The following is an 18065-nucleotide window of genomic DNA, read 5'->3' as shown; positions in this document are numbered from 1 at the left end:
AGAAACACTGCACTGAGAATTTGGTCAACAGGCTTTAAAAGAGATATATTTTTCTTTTGTGGAGATCTACAGAAGAAAGATAAAATCTTTCTTAAATTTTATCCCTGAAATGTTTGCAACAGAATCAAAAGAAAAACTGGTAAGGGGGGAGAGGGGGGCAGTGGGGAGCACAGATTATAAGTATTTTCTATAATTGAGACATCTCAAATTCCTGGCACAGAAGAGGCCAACAACAAATATCTGTTTAATAAACTGTTAGTTTTAAAAAATATATATATTTAGATCATGTAGAAAAAATGTATTCTTACTTGCTAATATATAATGTAAATTGACTAGTGTAGCATATTACAAGAGTATTTAAGGAAAATCCAGTAAAATACTGGATAAAAATCCAATAAAATACTTTTTATTTTTTAACCCTGCAGATGACTAGAGCCATTTTGTGCTCCATAGATCTTATGTTTTGGCTCAGGACACAATAAAGTCAAGCATGTATAGACGATGTATAGTAAATATATGATGAAGGAATAAAGGATAATAGGATATAATAATTATTTACATTTGTATAATATGTTTTGTCTATTTTGTTGTTCCTGTTACTGATTTTATTTTTCTAAAGTGCATTTGTATTTATCATCCTACTTCTTTCTTATTTGTGTAGTATAGTTAGTATAGTTGTGTAGTATAGTTAGAATAAATATCTTTATATTCACTCTAAATTTAATCATTTAACAAATACTGATCAGCTACCACATGCCAGGCACTAGTAGACTTGGGATTTGGAAGTATATAAAAATAGACAAAAATCCTTGCTTGCTGAAATTGAGTAAAATTCCCCCAGGAATGAAAAGGGAGAGGGCCAAAAAGCGCCGTTTGATTGTGTATGTCTTGTTTGGCCTTATTTTGCCTTCCACACCACCTTTCAACTGTGTAAAATATATTCAGTATAACAACAAAGTAGAGTCCTATTCACTTGGCTCCTAATACCTCAAGAGTTCCTTCCTTTAGAGACCTTTTCATCAATGTCAAAAAGAGGTCCAATGTTAAACAAAGTCATATCAGACACAGAGATGGTAAGAATATGGTTTATATACATAAAATATGTATCTCAAATTACCTTTAAAACTAAAAGAGAACAAGCTAGTACAAGCATAAATCAATTTACAAAGTCTTATCTTCAGAAGAATAAGAGTAAATCTGAAGTTTTCAAAAAGTGATTTACAATGGAATATACCCAAAAATGTACACTTCATGGTTTAAATACAAAATTTCTGAAGAATGAATTACTAACATTTCAGACCTCATTTGACATCCTATGGTCAGTGTAGCTACAACAGCTAAGGTATACCTAGAGAACTGCAATTTAAATTTGACAAAATTACTGACCAATGAGTTATAATGATAAAATCAAGATAAGATCGTGATAAATTAGGTGTAAATAAAACCAAAATCTGATAGCTGTCTTTGCACTATACTCCTACTATGCCATATTGTATTCCCCTTGGGTACAGAGAAATAAGTATCCTTACTTTTGGCAAAGAAGCTACAGAATGGCCCTAAATCAACTCTATCCTTTCCCAAAGCCTATTTATCTCATCCATCTACAGCTTTTTTGACTATTCTGTTACCTTCAAACATGAATTTCCATTTCTTTAATAAACTTTGATTTGGCCTCACAGGCCCTGCCAATTACCTCTCCTTACTTGTATTGCCAAATGTCTTGGAAGACAAATTTATGCCCATGATATCCTTTGTTTACTCATCATATATTCTCTCTTTATATCTCAATAAACAGGTTTCCTTCTCAGTTGCACGACTGACATCACTTCTGAAGGCCACCAGAAACCTCATTCGTACTGGGTTTGAAAGTACCAGTCTTAAATTCACATCATTTTTCAAATATCAACCATTACAACACTTGCTTCCAGCTGCTCTCCAGTCACCTCCCACCACACAACCAAACAAAAATGCATCCTAGCACCTACATTCTTCTGATTCCCTTTTCTATACTGCTTTTCAATTCTCTACTGTTCTTATTTTTCCTCTCTTTCAATAAGACAGCTTGTCAATTTTCAATATATTTGCTATTACCTCCATGAACTGCCCCCCAAACTCCAATGCTAAATCTTTAATGGTCTATTTATTGAGTCTTCTGCCTACAGTATGACAGGCACTGTGCTGAGGCTGGTGAACCAATAACACAAAGCTCACAAAGAACTCACAGTCCAGAGCCAACCATTTGCACCTAAATTCAAAAAATCCAAATTCAAGGTTATCATTATATTCCTTCCAAATACCTCCTTCCCATTGCTGATTTTTGCACTTTCATTAATGCCATCACAATTCTCAAACACACTATTGTAGGCAGGGTTCCCTGGGAAGCAGACTCTGAGAAGATTAGAATGCAGAAAGCTTATTAAGGGGTACTCTGGGGATCAATACCCATGAAAGAGGAAGAAGTTGGACTGTGATGCTACCTCAGTGGAGACCACCGCTGACCCTACGTGGAGTTCTACCTTCAAAGTTGGCTGAATTAGGTCAAAAGGGGCAAGTCTTCATATCCATATGCTGATTAGCCACTGGAATTGGGAATGACATTGGGCAAGGCATCTCTTTTCAGTCCAGGCAATACGTATAGGAGACTGACAGCTGAGGGTCACTGTCAGCAGTACTTCTAGCATCTAGGGAAGTAAGTCCATCATTACTAAAGTAGGGGCATCTAGGCAGTACATCACAATGTCCACCACACTCAGAGGGGGTGAAATATACAAATGTGGAAGAAATAGAGTTTGGAGCTAAACAGACCAAGATTCTAATCTCATTCTCCATCAGTAAGTAATTAACTGTGATCACAGGCAAGTCACTCAACTTCTCTCAATCTCTCATAAGACTATTTTGAAAATTCAATGATACATATTATGAAAACACTTAATGTTGGATCCCCAGTAGTTGCCTAACACGTGTTAATTCTTCTTCTTCTACCCTGTAAGTTTTTTTTTTAACTATGCTCTTTCTTTTCTAGGTACTAAGACTTCTTTCAAAATGACGTTTATTCAGTCAATAAAGAGGTACTGAGAACCTGCTTTTAGCCAGGACTATTCTAGGCACTACAAAGACCACTATGAACAACTCAGACAAGGTTCCTGCCCTTGCACAGCTTAAATTACAGTGAGGGAAGACAATAAATAAGTGAGTAAGTAATAAAAAGATAACTTCTGATAGTGAGTGCTGGTCGAAGTAAACAATGACGTTAAAGAGAATGGTTGGTGGGGGAGAGCTGCTGTCTGATGAGGTGACACTGAGCTGAAATCTGAAAGCCAAGAAAAGGCCAATCATGTGGAGAACTAGACTGAGGGGGTATTTCTGACACAGGGGATATAGAATACAAGTCCTGAGGCAAGATAATACTTTCCTGGAATGTTCAAGGAGTGTACTATAGAACCGTAAGTGTAGATTACAGTTCATGAGGTGAGGTCAGAGAGGTAGTCTCTTGGTACTTGTAGACCACAGTAAAGCATCACTCCTGCATTACTGTTGTGAGTATGAAAACAGAATAAAATGTGTAGAGCATTTAGTACAGTGCCCAGCACATGGTAAATCAGCAGTTATTATTACTAGCATCATCATCTTCATTACAGTTTCAACTGATCTTTTACATACAGACCCTTCGTTTGTCCATATGTCCTCCATATGTCCATATGCCAAATAAGGAAAGGTTGGGATAGGATGAAAAAGAGGGGCAAAAATAGCTGTCATGCACATTATTTGGTAACTTTTAAAAAGCAGTTTTACATTTTTTAAATCCAAATGGATCATATCAAATTTCTGTCTGAATGCCCCACTTCTTCTGTGTGTTTAATGCATATTGAGTGCATGCTAATGAGTCAACAAGTACTCATTTGCTAAATAAATGCTGTATGAATGAATGAATGTGAGGGGTAAGGTGACCAGTAAGAATACATTTATTTTTAAGATTTCTGGGAAGGAATTTCTAGGAGATTTCATAACTCTGAAATGTACACCCAAGATAGTTAAAAAATATTTCCCATAAAAAGCAGGAGAATGCTGAGCAACAACCATAAAGAAGGAAATTTCTATATGTTTTGGAAAAGATGTGGCTGGAGGAAACTCAAGTTACCAGGAGATGTGATTTACAATATACAGGTCAGTAAGATGCTGATAAGAAGCAGTTAATAAAAGCCACCAAAATTAATTGATCATTTACTGTATTCCAATTACTGTGTACACATTATACTTTTAATCTTCATAATCCTATAAATTATTACCTTCATTTTATAAAGAAAATGAGCCTTATAGAGGATTATCCAAGAATTCACAATATAATGACCAGGGTTAGTGTCTGACTCTAAAACTTGTGCTTTTCCCAGAATGTAGAGAGTGAAGGAATTTGAAACAATGCCTTAGTCCTCAAGCAATCAGCACAGCAGCATAACAAAGCAACTAGTAACAGACACATTGTCTTCAGTTCACTATTCACATTTTACTACATATTTACCCTTGAATGAGAAATTAGTCTTATTACATATGATTTCAGAGATGGGAAACAGAGCCAGAAAAGTTATTTCCCCGAAGTAAAATTAAAATAAAAAACAGAAGGCAGCATTAATTGCATTGTAGCCTCTGTCCACCAGTGCCCTTCTCCCCACCGATCCTGCACACACACATACACTAACAGGCATTTTTCAAGAAAAAACAAGACAAGCGCACTAACCAAATTATACACAGAACTCTAAAAGTTAAAAAAACAAAACAAAACCTTTTTTTTCAAATCATGCCTAATTTGTCTCCCATTGCCTGAGACTCCCTGGTGGAAGAGGAGAAACTGAGCACGCATATTAACTCTTTGAGACCGCAAAGACCATTTAGTTCTTTAGTGCTCCTATGTAGAGGAAATTTCATATTGTAAAGCATTTGATTATCTAAAACACTCCACTTACATGGTAACTAGCCTTATCATGATGATCATTTTTAAATGTATAGAAATATCGAATCACTAAGAAACAAACAAGTACTAGGGATGTAATGTACAATGTGATAAATATAATTAGCACTGCTGTGTGTTACATATGAAAGTTGTTAAGAGAGTAAATCCTAAGAGTTCTCATCGCAAGGAAAAATTATTTTTTTCTATTTCTTTAATTTTGTATCCATATGAGATGATGGATATTCACTAAACTTATTGTGGTAATAATTTCATGATGTATATAAGTTAAATAATTATGCTGTACACCTTAAACTTATACAGTGCTGTATGTCCATTATATCTCAAAAAAAACTGGAGGAAAAAAATAATGAAAAAAATCAATCAATCAATCACTCCAGTTACCAGGATGTCCACACATCTATAGCTCAGTGATAACTGACTCATAATGATGACACTGAGGCACTGAAACACACAGGAGAGTCTTTGGGACTATCAAAGACTGATTAACAAAATGAAAATTGTTTAACTCTTAAGGGTACTTTACTGAACTTCATCTAGTCATGAATTGATACTGCATATGTTTTATTTAGACTGTTTATTTAGACTGATTCACTGGAACTAATTTTTACCTTTTCAGATAAAAAAAAAAATCTGCTATGTTCTCCAATACATTAGGAAATGTTTTGGTAGCCACCCATTACTCTAAATCCCATAGGCTCTCATACTCAAGAAGCAATGTACCAAGTCTGAGCCATGGAAACTTTATTGTGTAACAACTAGGGCCCATAAATAATGCATTGAATTATGTAATTGAATATTCTTATTTTTCAAGTATTAGTTCTAACTTTTAAAACATAATGTATATAGTAATCAAGAAGCTAGATCTGAGTTTCTCAAAGACCAACTAATTACCAGTCATCAGTCTGGTAGACGGGGACCTGTGGTACCAATCATCTATTCTGTGAGAAAGAATAGTGAAAGAACAGGACCCAGATATATATTAAATAAGCTTAACATCAGATCTCTGTCCAACACAAGAAGGCTAGAAATGCCGTTGAGTATTACAATCTGCCCCATTTGACATTCACTCTCATTATTTCCCAAGACATAACCCTAACCCTCTTCCATTAAATTGTCCCCTAACAGCTCAAACTCAATCTGACATATAGGCCTTTTAATATACAATAAATACTTTCACCATTTTATACCTCTACAAGTCATACTCATCCTCTCAGTTTAGGCTACAAATTCATCATCTCCAACCTCAGCTGGGCACTCAAAAAACAGCCAATAATATGTTCCAAGTCATACTAATCCTCTCAGTTTAGACTACAAATTCATTATTGTCACCCTCAGCTCAACCCTCAAAAAACACCCAATAATACATTAACCTGTTCCTGTTCAGTTTTCTCCCCCATTCCTTAAATCAATAATGTCTAACTTAAACAAAGCTTAAAGTCAGCAGAAGAAAGGAAATAATAAAGATCAGAGAGGAAATAAATAAAATGGAGATTAAAAAAAATAGAAAAAAAATCAATAAAACCAAGACCTGGTTCTTTGAAAGTGTAAACAAAAATGACAAACCTCTGGCCAGGGTGACCAAGAAGAAAAGAGACAGGACCCAAATAAACAAAATAAGAAATGAAAAAGGAGAAATAACAACCAATACCACAGAAATACAAATAACCATAAGAGAATACTATGAACAATTATATGCCAACAAATTTGAACACCTAGAAGAAATGGAAAAGTTTCTAGAAACATACAGCCCAACAAAATTGAATCAAGAAGAAATAAATAATTTGAACAGACCAATCACTAGAAGTGAAATAGAATCTGTAATAATAATAATTTTAAACACTCCCTATAAACAAAAGTTCAGGACCAGATGGCTTCACAGGTGAATTCTATGAAACACACAAAGAAGAACTTACACCAATCCTTCTCAAACTCTTCCAAAACATTAAAGAGAAGGGAACACTCCCAAAGACATTCTATGAAGCCACCAGCACCCTGATACCAAAACCAGACAAAGACACTACCAAAAAAGAAAATTACAGGCCAATATCTTTGATGAATATACATGAAAAAATTCTCAACAAAATATTAGTAACCCAAATCAAACAACATATAAACGACCATACACCACAACCAAGTTGGATTCATCCCAGGTTCACAAGGTTGGTTCAACATACACAATCAGTTAATGTGATACACCACATCAACAAAAGAAAAGACAAAAACCACATGATCATCTCAATAGATACAGAAAAAGCATTTGATAAAATTCAACATCTATTCATGATAAAAACTCTCACCAAAGGGGGTACAGAGGGAACGTATCTCAGCATAATAAAACCACATATGACAAACCCACAGCTAAATTAATACTCAACATTGAAAAGCTGGAAGGCTTCCTGCTAAATTCTGGAACAAAACAAGGATGACACTCTCACCACTCCTATTCAACATAGTAGTGGAAGTCCTAGACAGAGCAATCAGACAGGGAAAAGGAATAAAATGTATCCAAATTTGAAGGGAAGAGGTAAAATTGTCATTATATGCAGATGACATGATACACTATATAGAAAACCATAAAGACTCCACACAAACACTACTAAAACTGACAAATGAATTCAGCAAGGTAGCAGGATACAAGACTAACATACAGAAATCGGCTGTATTCCTTTACACTAACAATGAAATATTGGAAAAGGAATGTAAAAAAAAAAATCTATTTTAAGACTTGCATCCAAAAAATCAAATACTTAGGAATAAACCTGATCAAGGAGGTGAAAGACTTGCTGAGAACTATAAAACATTAAAAAAGGAGACTGAAGATGATTCGAAGAAATGGAAAGATATGCTCTTGGATGCTCCTGGATTAGAAGAATTACTATTATTAAAATGGTCATACTATCCAAAGCAATCTACAGATTTAATGTGATCCTTATCAAATTACCCATGACATTCTGTACAGAACTAGAACAAATAATCCTAAAATTTATATGGAACCATAAAAAAAACAGCATTGTCAAAGCAATCCTGAGGAAAAGAAAACAAAGCTGGAGACATAAGCCTCCCAGACTTCAGACAGTAGTACTAAGCTACAGAAATCAATACAGTGTACTATTGGCACAAAAACAGACATATGGATCAATGGAAGCGAATAGAGAGCCCAGAAATAAACCCACACACCTACAGTCAATTAATCTTCAACAAAGGAGGCAAGAATATACAATGGGAAAAAGACAGTCTCTTCAGCAAGTGGTGTTGGGAAAGTTAGCTTCATGTAAATAAATGAAGTTAGAACACACCCTCACACCCTATACAAAAATAAACTCAAAATGGCTTAAAGACTTAAAAATAAGACATGACACCATACAACTCCTAGAAGAGAACATAGGCAAAACATTTTCTGACATAAATAGTACCAATGTTTTCTTAGGTGAGTCTCCCAAGGCAATAGAAATAAAAGCAAAAAAACCCCAAATGGGACCAAATCAAACTTACAAGCTTTTGCACAGCAAAGGAAACCATAAACAAAACAAAAAGACAATCTACAGAATGGGAGAAAATATTCGCAAAAGATGCAACCAACAAGGGATTAATTTCCATAATATACAAACAGCTCACACAACTCAACAACTAAAAAAACAAATAACCCAATCAAAAAATGAGCAGAAGACCTAAACAGTCATTTCTCCAAAGAAGACATACAGATGGCCAACAGGCACATGAAAAGATGCTCAACATCGCTATTTATTAGAGAAATGCAAATCAGAACTACAATGAGATAACATCTCACAGCAGTCAGAATGGCCATCAGTAAAAATGTCTACAAATAACAAATGCTGGAGGGGGTGTGGAGTAAAGGCAACTTTCCTACACTGTTGGCAGGAACGTAAGTTGGTGCAGCCACTATGGAAAACACTATAGAGTTCTTCAAAAAACTAAAAATAGAGTTGCCATATGATCCAGCATTCCCACTCCCGGGCATATACTCAGACAAAACTATAATTTAAAAAAAACCTATAATTCAAAAAGATACATGCACCCTTATGTTCACAGCAGCACTATTCACAATAGCCAGGACATGGAAACAACCTAACTGTCCATCAGCAAATGAATATATAAAGAAGATTTGGTACATGTATACAATGGAATACTACTCGGCCATAAAAAGGAATGAAATAGTGTCATTTGCAACAACATGGATGGACCTAGAGATTATCATACTAAGTGAAGTAAGTCAGAAAGAGAAAGACAAATATCATATGATATCACTTATATGTGGAATCTAAAATATGACACAGAGGAACTTATCTACAAAACAGAAGCTGACTCACAGACATAGAGAACAGACATGTGGTTACCAAGGAGGAGGGAAGGTGAGGGAGGGATGGAGGGGGAGTTTGGGGTTAGCAGATGCAAACTAGTATATATAGAATGGATAAATAACAAGGTCCTACTGTATAGCACAGTGAACTATGCTAGGAACCTACATTCTAATGATTTCCTTTAGGTATTTCTTATGTTCACTGAAGTTTGATAACCACTAGTTCAGATGAAGAACTGTTTAACATGCCTCAAATAAAGCCTGTACAGGAAGTGATTTCTCACTGTTCTATTTATAAGAATGCTCACTCTTTCTCAGTTCCCCACAACAGCCACAACAAATCTCCAGCCTTCAAAGAGACTTCCAGCTCCCCTACTTCCTAAATTACTCTAAGCTGAAATTTTCAACTTTATGAGATGCTCATAATTCTAGATATTCAGATCCTGTCCTGAAGTGATATTTGAGGAGCAAGATTTTTCATTCCATCTCCCAGCAGTGCATTTTTGGCGACAGTAGCCCACTTGCTGACAAACATTTCTCACCTGAGAGAGAACTGTAAAGAAAATATAAGCAGACTTATACTGGAGATGGGAGGAGAGTTGTTACATTTACCTAACTTCTTAAAATATAAATAGGCCACTCAAGGAGTTCCAGAAGAATACTTTTCCATCTGCTCTCTTTTTTTTTTTTTTTTTTTTTTTTTTTTGCGGTACGCGTGCCTCTCACTGTTGTGGCCTCTCCCGTTGCGGAGCACAGGCTCCGGACGCGCAGGCTCAGCTGCCATGGCTCACGGGCCCAGCCGCTCCGCGCCATGTGGGATCTTCCCGGACCGGGGCACGAACCCGTGTCTCCTGCATCAGCAGGCGGACTCTCAACCACTGCGCCACCAGGGAAGCCCTGCTCTCTTTTTAACACAACTTTATTCTGAAGTTTTGCTTCAGATGGCAGGTGTAAGTAAAATTCAAACAGGTTTGCATACTTGAAAGTATCTCTCACAGGCTGGGTATGAAATCTAAATATTTTGTTTGAACCAAATATAACACAGAAAAAAAATCAAACAAAAAGAAATAATATAATTGGATAATTAAATAAGAATATCCATTCATTCATTCTGAGCATTTTATTGAAAATCCATTAAGTATCAGGTACCATGCTAAATACAAGATAAACATAAGAGTACCAAGATTAGAGTAAGAAATTAAATAGAAGAACTTTGAATTTTGACCTAATCACTGGTTCATGCATCAAATAAGGGTCTGCAAAGAAAACCTAGTCAGCCCTTGTAAACATTCTCCCTACTTATGCCACTTAATTTTTTTTCTTCCTAGATGTGTGTGAAATTCACAGTTAACAATGTCTATATCTAGAGATCACCCACTTATTTTACTATCATATTCAATAAAACATGTAAGTTTTTAAACTTTTACCTTCAGCTCCCTATGACAGAGGCAACAAGATAAAACAAAAGTGAATGAAAACAGCAATGATGATATAGAAGGGAAAAAAACACATAATAGCCCTCAGGTACTCTTCCCACACATCTCAGAAAACTTCAAGGTAGATAAATTATATACTAAAAAGGAATATATAATCACATCACCTCTACCTACAGACTAATAATCACTGATGTCATTTCCCATAGTCAAAATTTATCTTTAAAATGAAGGGCTAACAATTGAGCTTGTAGCCAAACAAGAATAGAGTGCAGTACACAAAATGTAAAAGTCATTAGCTGCATAATTCATTTTTTAATTTTTTTTTATTTTTAAAATAATTTTTACTGGAGTATAGTACTGTATAGCAAAGTGAATCAGCTATACATATACATACATCCCCTCTCTTTTGGATTTTCTTCCCATTTAGGTCACCACAGAGCATCGAGTAGAGCTCTGTGTGCTATAGTGTAGGTTCTCATTAATTATCTATTTTTATATGTACTATCAATAATGTTTATATGTCAATCTCAATCTCCCAGTTCCCCCCACCCCCCCTTTCCACCTTGGTATCCATACATTTGTTCTCTACATCTGTGTCTCTACTTCTTTTTTTTTTCTTTTTTTTTTAACATCTCTATTGGAGTATAATTGCTTTACAATGGTGTGTTAGTTTCTGCTTTATAACAAAGTGAATCAATTATACATATACATATGTTCCCATATCTCTTCCCTCTTGTGTCTCCCTCCCTCCCACCCTCCCTATCCCACCCCTCTAGGTGGTTCTTGCATCTCACAGCATAAACCTTTGAACACTTGTACAAATTAGTTTGAACACAATGGATGGGGAACTCTTGAAATTCTCAGGCAAGTGAAATAAGCAGTTTCTCTTTCACCTAAAGTTTTTCCTAATTTAAAAGTAATTTGTTGTGAAATACTCATATTCTACCAAATATATATGTTCTAGTATTTTTATAGAATTTATAGTTGTGGTACTCATACTGCCACATAACATTCAGCAGTTTGATAGAAATGTTTGAATCTGCAATGATTACGAATACTCATGTACACACATGAGGCATAGCCAGGGAGCCAAAAAGGGAGTCCAGTTTTAATTTTTTTAATGGATTGACTGGACAATGCCAACAAAATTAACTCCTTATCAATTTTTTTTAGGTACATGACATCAGTTAACCTATGAACTCTTTTAATAAGGTTACTAGCAAGTAAATTATTGAGAAAAAATGAAAAATTTTAGATCATTTGGAGGCATTCAAATTTGATTGAAGTTAATGGATCTCAACTTGAAACTGTCATTTATTGAGTTCAAGAAATTTTACAAGGAATATTGCTCCTCTTTCACAACAAATTATAAGGTAGTCATTATTCCTACTTCACAAAATAGAAAACTAAGGCTCTGAGAAGGAAGGAGTTAGCTTTCCCAGGGCCTTACATATAGCAAGGGGCTCAGCAGGGAGTTATTCAATTTTTCTGTCAAACTTCAAATCTTTGTTCTTTCAGTTCTTCCGTGTTGTTTCTGATGACTAGGGATGAGGTGGAAAAAAGCAAAAGATGGCCATTAAATTCTGATTTCAGATGATAGTATCTAATTTTTAGAAAAGTGAAAACACTGAACTACTAGAATACATTTTGTTTGATTTTTAATTTTAATGAATCTATTGCTAAGAACTTTATTACCCATATTGAGCCCCAAATGTTTAAAACTTCAATTAAAACACATAAATTTATCAAATATCTAATCTCAAAACTATATGTTATATATTTTTCATTATTTACATGTTAGTTACACTCACAATTTCTAAGGTTTTATTTAAGGCTTTACACATCAGAAAGTTAATTTTATTTAATACTAGGAGAGGCTAAATATGTATTTTTTATGTCCTTTCACTTTTTCATAGGCATGTATCAATACAATTTCCTTTCCAAAAATAATGGAAGAGTTTTTGGAATTTGCTACTTGAATTCAAGCTTCCCTTCCTTTTTTTTTCCTCACCGTTCTGTTTCTTGGACTATTCCCTATGTAAGTAGCTTTCCTCCCTTTATATGCCATCCTTCCAGTTCTGTTACTTTTCTCCCTGCCATTCTGCTCTCTATAGCTTCTGAGGTCTTCAAAGCCATCTGTAATGTTATAACAGCTAGTAGTTCTCTGACAAGAAACCTAGGAAAGCCTTGCCCCTGGGTTGGTCTCCTAGAATATCTCCACTGACAGACTGACATTAGCAAACCCAAAACCAATGTCAAAATGAGAGGGGTCTAAGCAACTCTCATTTATAAACATAAAATGGAAATAAATGAGACCCTAAATTCACCCTTGATGTAAAATACCCAACTGTTTTTCCATATGTGTTCCCAAGTAAATTATTTCAAAATAAATAATGTAATAAGTGATATATGCATCTTCAGCCAGGTCTTTAGGATTATTTTTATTTTTATGGCTGCACCCCAGAGATTCATAGTGAACAAAACTAACCAAAGTGGATGATAAATAAAACTTCCCCTAGACATCTCTTCAACAATTGGAGTTCTTATATTTTACCTCAATACAGTTTCCTTAGAATAAAGTCTATAATTAAAGAAGTTCCATGAGGTCAAAAAACAGGAAAGTTTTGTTTGGTAGTTGTATCACCAGTGCTTTGCACAATACTTGCTACATTGCAGATGCTCAAATATTTTTTAACAACTAGGTGGAATAAATAGTACTTTGATGCCCTTACTTAAAAAAGTAATTTACTTTCCTCAGTTTAAAAACTCATAGTAATAGGTCCTTGCTTTTTATTTCATATGCCATTGTGACAGTTTATTGAAAGCTTGACAATACAATATGTCTTCGTAGACTGTCAGAACAGGAAGGGACCCTAAATATAGTAACTTACAGATGAGTAGGATCCTAGACAGTAAAAGTAATATGCACAATAATATACAAGTATTTAGTTGTCCAAGGCACAATGAATGAGAACGTGGTATCCTGAATTCCAGAATTTTTTCAATTTTATTAATTCAATTTACTTTTATTATTAAAATAGTATGAAAGTATTATAATCTTTATAGCCAACATCAATGCACCTAAAAGTAACTCTTAAAATATCAAAAAACAAAAAAAAATCAAAAAACATTGATCAAATTACTAGCTGAATTATTTGGCAATATCCTAGTATTTATTAAATTCACTTCCATTTCCCTACTTGCAAATTATCCTGAATAAAAAACAAATAAATCTCCAGTGATTGAGACAATATTCCACGAAGAGACCACTAAGAACACAGGAGTTTCCACAGCAATGCAAGAAGGTTTGCAACACTCAAAACAACTAGAAATTTCCATCTAAGAATGCTCTGGTAATGGCTGTTCTCAGAGGTTTTTGGGGTTTTGTTTGTTTGTTTTAAGTTGTTTAGCTCTAATGAAAGGACATTAGATAGCACATAAGTGTTTTCAGAGAAGTTTAGAATGCTGACAATGTAGGAGAACGAATCTACTGGAACTTTTTGAAGTAGTGTTCTAGCTTGCCAAACAAAAGAAAATGGGGGTGGAGAACACAGAAATAAGCCACTGCTTTGAAATATATTCTCTGTTTTCCTTGTGTTACCAATTCTATTGGTGACATGATGGTTAGCCAATGAGAATTTGTTTATACATGCCTTATGAAGTTGGAATTGTTTACACTATATTCACATGTATGTTTTCAGCATAACAGCTGAAAGACCTTTTTCAAAATAGAAAGGGGGACTTCCCTGGTGGTGCAGTGGATAAGACTCCACGTTCCCAATGCAGGGGGCCTGGGATCAATCCCTGGTCAGGGAACTAGATCCCACATTCATGTCACAACTGAGAGTTTGCATGCCACAACTAAGGAGGCTGCCTGCTGCAACTAAGACCTGGCGCAACCAAATAAATAAATAAAATTTAAAAAAAGAAACAAAATAGAAAAGAATTATAGCATGGAAAGTACATACAGCTGTTGCATATTTTTGATTATCGCAATTATTTTCAATTTCAAACTTCTTATCCTGTACACCATTATCTGATTACATGCTTTTTATCCAGCAAAGAGTCAAAGTCATTCAAATTTTACCTTTATAAAAGGTAAAAATCAGAGACTATTTCCTACCTCTTATTTTGGCAGTAAATACTTGAGCTCAGTTTATTTTATCTACTTCTCACGTAAGTTGCTGAGAATAGTCTTATGTTAAAGTGGCATTACTAGAGGCAGTGCCAAAAAATTTTTTAGAAATTTGTAAATTCTGATTCTTAGGCAAAAAGAAAACTCCAGGATTATAAAAACAATTCCCACAAAAAACTAATAATTATCTTTAGTAAAATCATATTAGATATGAATCTGTTATACTGAAGAATTAGTATACTGCACAAACGTTGCTTTGGGTACTGACATAAAACTACAGATGCACAGGATTCCTGGACTCCTTTTATAAAGGCTTATGTTCAACAATTTGCAACATCAAATAGTTCCTAAGATTATGCTTCCTGGTAAATATCTGCACTAAGAATAGCAAACAGTAGCTAACCCATTCTGAGTTTTGTTTCCTAGGTTATCAATGAAAGAAGTGGCTAAAGGTAAATTGAAGGGGAAATGCACAAAAAAAGGAAGATGACCGAAGGGTAGTTTCATTGCTAAAAGGTCATACTCCATTAATGCAATGGCCACAGGATATTTGTAGGATTGCCTGGTACCAGTTCCCAGTCTCTCTGGATCCCATTCTTTCTCAGGTCTGTCCTACCATAAACTATAAGTACTTTCAAAAGGGAGACTCAAGAGTAGGCAAACAAGATCAATGCTCCAATTGATTTTGGAAACTTTAAAGAAGTAAAAGTCTCAGAGATGGGTAGATAAAAGTGTTGTCAATAGTTGAAGCCTTTGTAACCTATCAAGGTGAGAATAAAGGGTGGATGGTGGTTTGACACTGAGTCTCTTTAGGATTCTGTGTGCAATGGAGTGAATTCCTTCAAAACAGAGCTTACACAGTCAAAGACTAAAACAGAGGTCTGGCATTACTGCAAAGAGTAAAAGTCAAGAGTAGCTGAAATGCCTGAGCAGGAATGAGGCAGAAGTGCTCTGGAAAGATGCCTGGAACCAGGGGGAGTCTGGAGTATACCTGCAACTGCTGATACAGACATCCCTAAATGAGCACAAGTTTAGAGAGAGCTAGGAAGGCATTTATTCATTCAACAGATAATTATGAAGGGCCTAATAAAAGGAAACCATGAAAAAATGAGGGAGAAAGCACTAAAGAATCCAGGGAAAAGAGAGTGAAGAATGAGGTAGGGGTGTAAGAAATAAGAGAGAGACACCAGGGTTACTCACAGAAGAAGGCTGAGCCAATAAATGCCTAGTGACTAAGAAAAAAAGTATATGAAGTGGTGAGAAAACAAGAGATAAGAGGTTTCTTCATCAGAAGACAACTCAAAAAAGTATCTGACAACCAGTTTCCAAAGATTTGAAGAAAGGAATGCAACACAGAATGCAGTTAGCCTGCAGAATTCAAAGATGTCAGAGAAGGTCATGCTAAGAGCAAGAGAGTGTGGGAAAAGAGAGGAAGAGTTTCCTGAAAGGGAGTAGGAGTTCCTTTGGGATACTGGAGACCAGAGATGAAAGACATAGAAATGGGAACTGCGGAACACAGTGCCTGGGAAAGTCGGGGGGAAAGAAAACAGGTGGGCATGAAGGAGGACCTAGGGCCGTCAGGGTGACCGCGACGAAGGAGGGTTCAAGGCTGGAAGTGGGCAGACAGACCTCTGAATCAGGAGACCCCGGAGGAGTGAAGTCTTCCTCCTTTCCCGTACTCCAGTGCCCCCCTCCACCAGAGCCCAAGGTGCGGGTCTTGCCCCGGCCTTTGGGAACCGTAGGCCGGGCGTAGCAAGGCCCGGCCGCCCCCCAGCGGCGGGGCTTTTCGCACACGCCCGGGCTAGCGTGGCGCCAACTTGCCCGATCCCCTTCCTCTCTCCTGCGCAGCGGCCCTCCTTCCTCTCCCCGCTCACCGAGGGCGCCGTCAGGCGGCTGATGCTCTCTCCCAGAGAGTCCAGGTTGACCCGCCTCCGGCGCTGCGCTCTCCTGGCCCCAGCCGTGGCGGCGGTGGCGGCGGCGGCTGCCGGGGTCGGGGCGGCGGCGGCTGCCGGGGTCGGGCCGGCGGCGGCCGCCGCGCTGGGCTCGGGCGGCCCGGGCGGGCTCCGGCTGCCGTTCCAGCAGAGCCTAGACAAGGGGCACTCCCCCTCCTCCTCGGGGCTCGTCTCCAGGTAGTCGGAGCCCAAGGAGCTGAAGGACTCCGACGAAATCTTCCTTCGAGACATGCTGCTGGCGACTCTGCGGCGGCCGAAGCGGCGGCGGGGGGGACGCGGGTGGCGGCGGCGGCGGCGTTAGGAGCGTTGGGGCCCCTGGGCGCTGCTGCCGTGCTCGGCTGGGAGTGAGTCCCCAGAGCCGCGGAGCCTCCAGAGCCGACTGCTCATGGCGGGAACTTGGGGCGCCGCGGCACCCGGGGCCCGCGTTTGGCGGTGGCTGCCGCCTCTGCTGCTGCTAGCGCGACGCCACCTCAGCGCCCGCCTCGGCGCTTCGCTGTGGCCGGCCTGCCGCTCGCGGGGAGGCTGAGAGTGTGCGACCGGGAGCAGGGCGGGGAAGCTGTGGCCCGCACGGTCGCGGAGGCAAAGGCTTCTGCCGCCTGCGCGCCTATCTCGCCCCCCTTCCCCTAGCTCCTCCCGCCCTTCTCCTCCCGCCTCTCTCCCATTGCTGCCCGCCTACTTCCTTCTCCCTTTAAGCACCCCCTCCTCCGTGGTCTCTCTCTCTGCCGGCATCATGTGTCGCCATCATACTCATTGGGAGTCTGCCTGGCTTGTCACCACGTTTCAGGAGCAACAAGGGCACTTCGTCGCCGTCCTCTGAGCGCCACCCCAGCTCCCACCGTCCCCTCCTCCTCCGAGGAGCGCACGTTGACATGGATCAGACCAAAGGGCCCCAAATCCAAATGCCCTACCCCTCGTCCACGGAAGAGGCAGCTGAGGAGCAGACTGGCCTTGGTGGGCGCTGGAAGGGAGAGGGGCGCGGGGCCGGGGACGGAAGACCACCCTCTGGAGCCACCTCGGGGAAGCCTCAGAGAGTTGAAGCGGGGGTTTAGGGTCCATAATTGACCTTCCCCTCCGAGTTTATTTAGGAATTTCTGAGGCCAAGGGGAAAGGCCGCGCATTCCAGTCCGCCCATTCCGGAGGAGTCGCTTACAAGGGAAAGGAAGGGTCAACATGTTGGCACCCATCCTGCTGGAGCAGCTTGTGAGGACGAGTGTTCTCCGCCTTGGTCGAGCCTGCGTGGGCTCGTAGCGAGCCCAGA

At 38.3% G+C, this 18065-nt stretch overlaps 1 protein-coding gene across 2 annotated transcripts in view; it reads right to left on the bottom strand.

Annotated features, from left to right (window-relative positions):
- GUCY1A2 (guanylate cyclase 1 soluble subunit alpha 2) overlaps positions 1–17038 on the bottom strand; it is a 426619-nt gene extending 409581 nt beyond the window's left edge. For both annotated transcript variants that reach the window (XM_060157938.1, XM_060157939.1), the window contains exon 1: positions 16730–17038. In XM_060157938.1, the coding sequence (XP_060013921.1) occupies positions 16730–17038 (309 nt within the window). The remainder of the gene's footprint in view (positions 1–16729) is intronic.
- Between the last annotated feature and the right edge of the window lie 1027 nt (positions 17039–18065).

The sequence above is a fragment of the Lagenorhynchus albirostris genome, chromosome 9 (assembly GCF_949774975.1).
Source record: "Lagenorhynchus albirostris chromosome 9, mLagAlb1.1, whole genome shotgun sequence".
Taxonomy (NCBI): domain Eukaryota; kingdom Metazoa; phylum Chordata; class Mammalia; order Artiodactyla; family Delphinidae; genus Lagenorhynchus; species Lagenorhynchus albirostris.
Note: the sequence above shows the minus strand (reverse complement) of the source record. Positions and strands in the feature narration are given on the sequence as shown.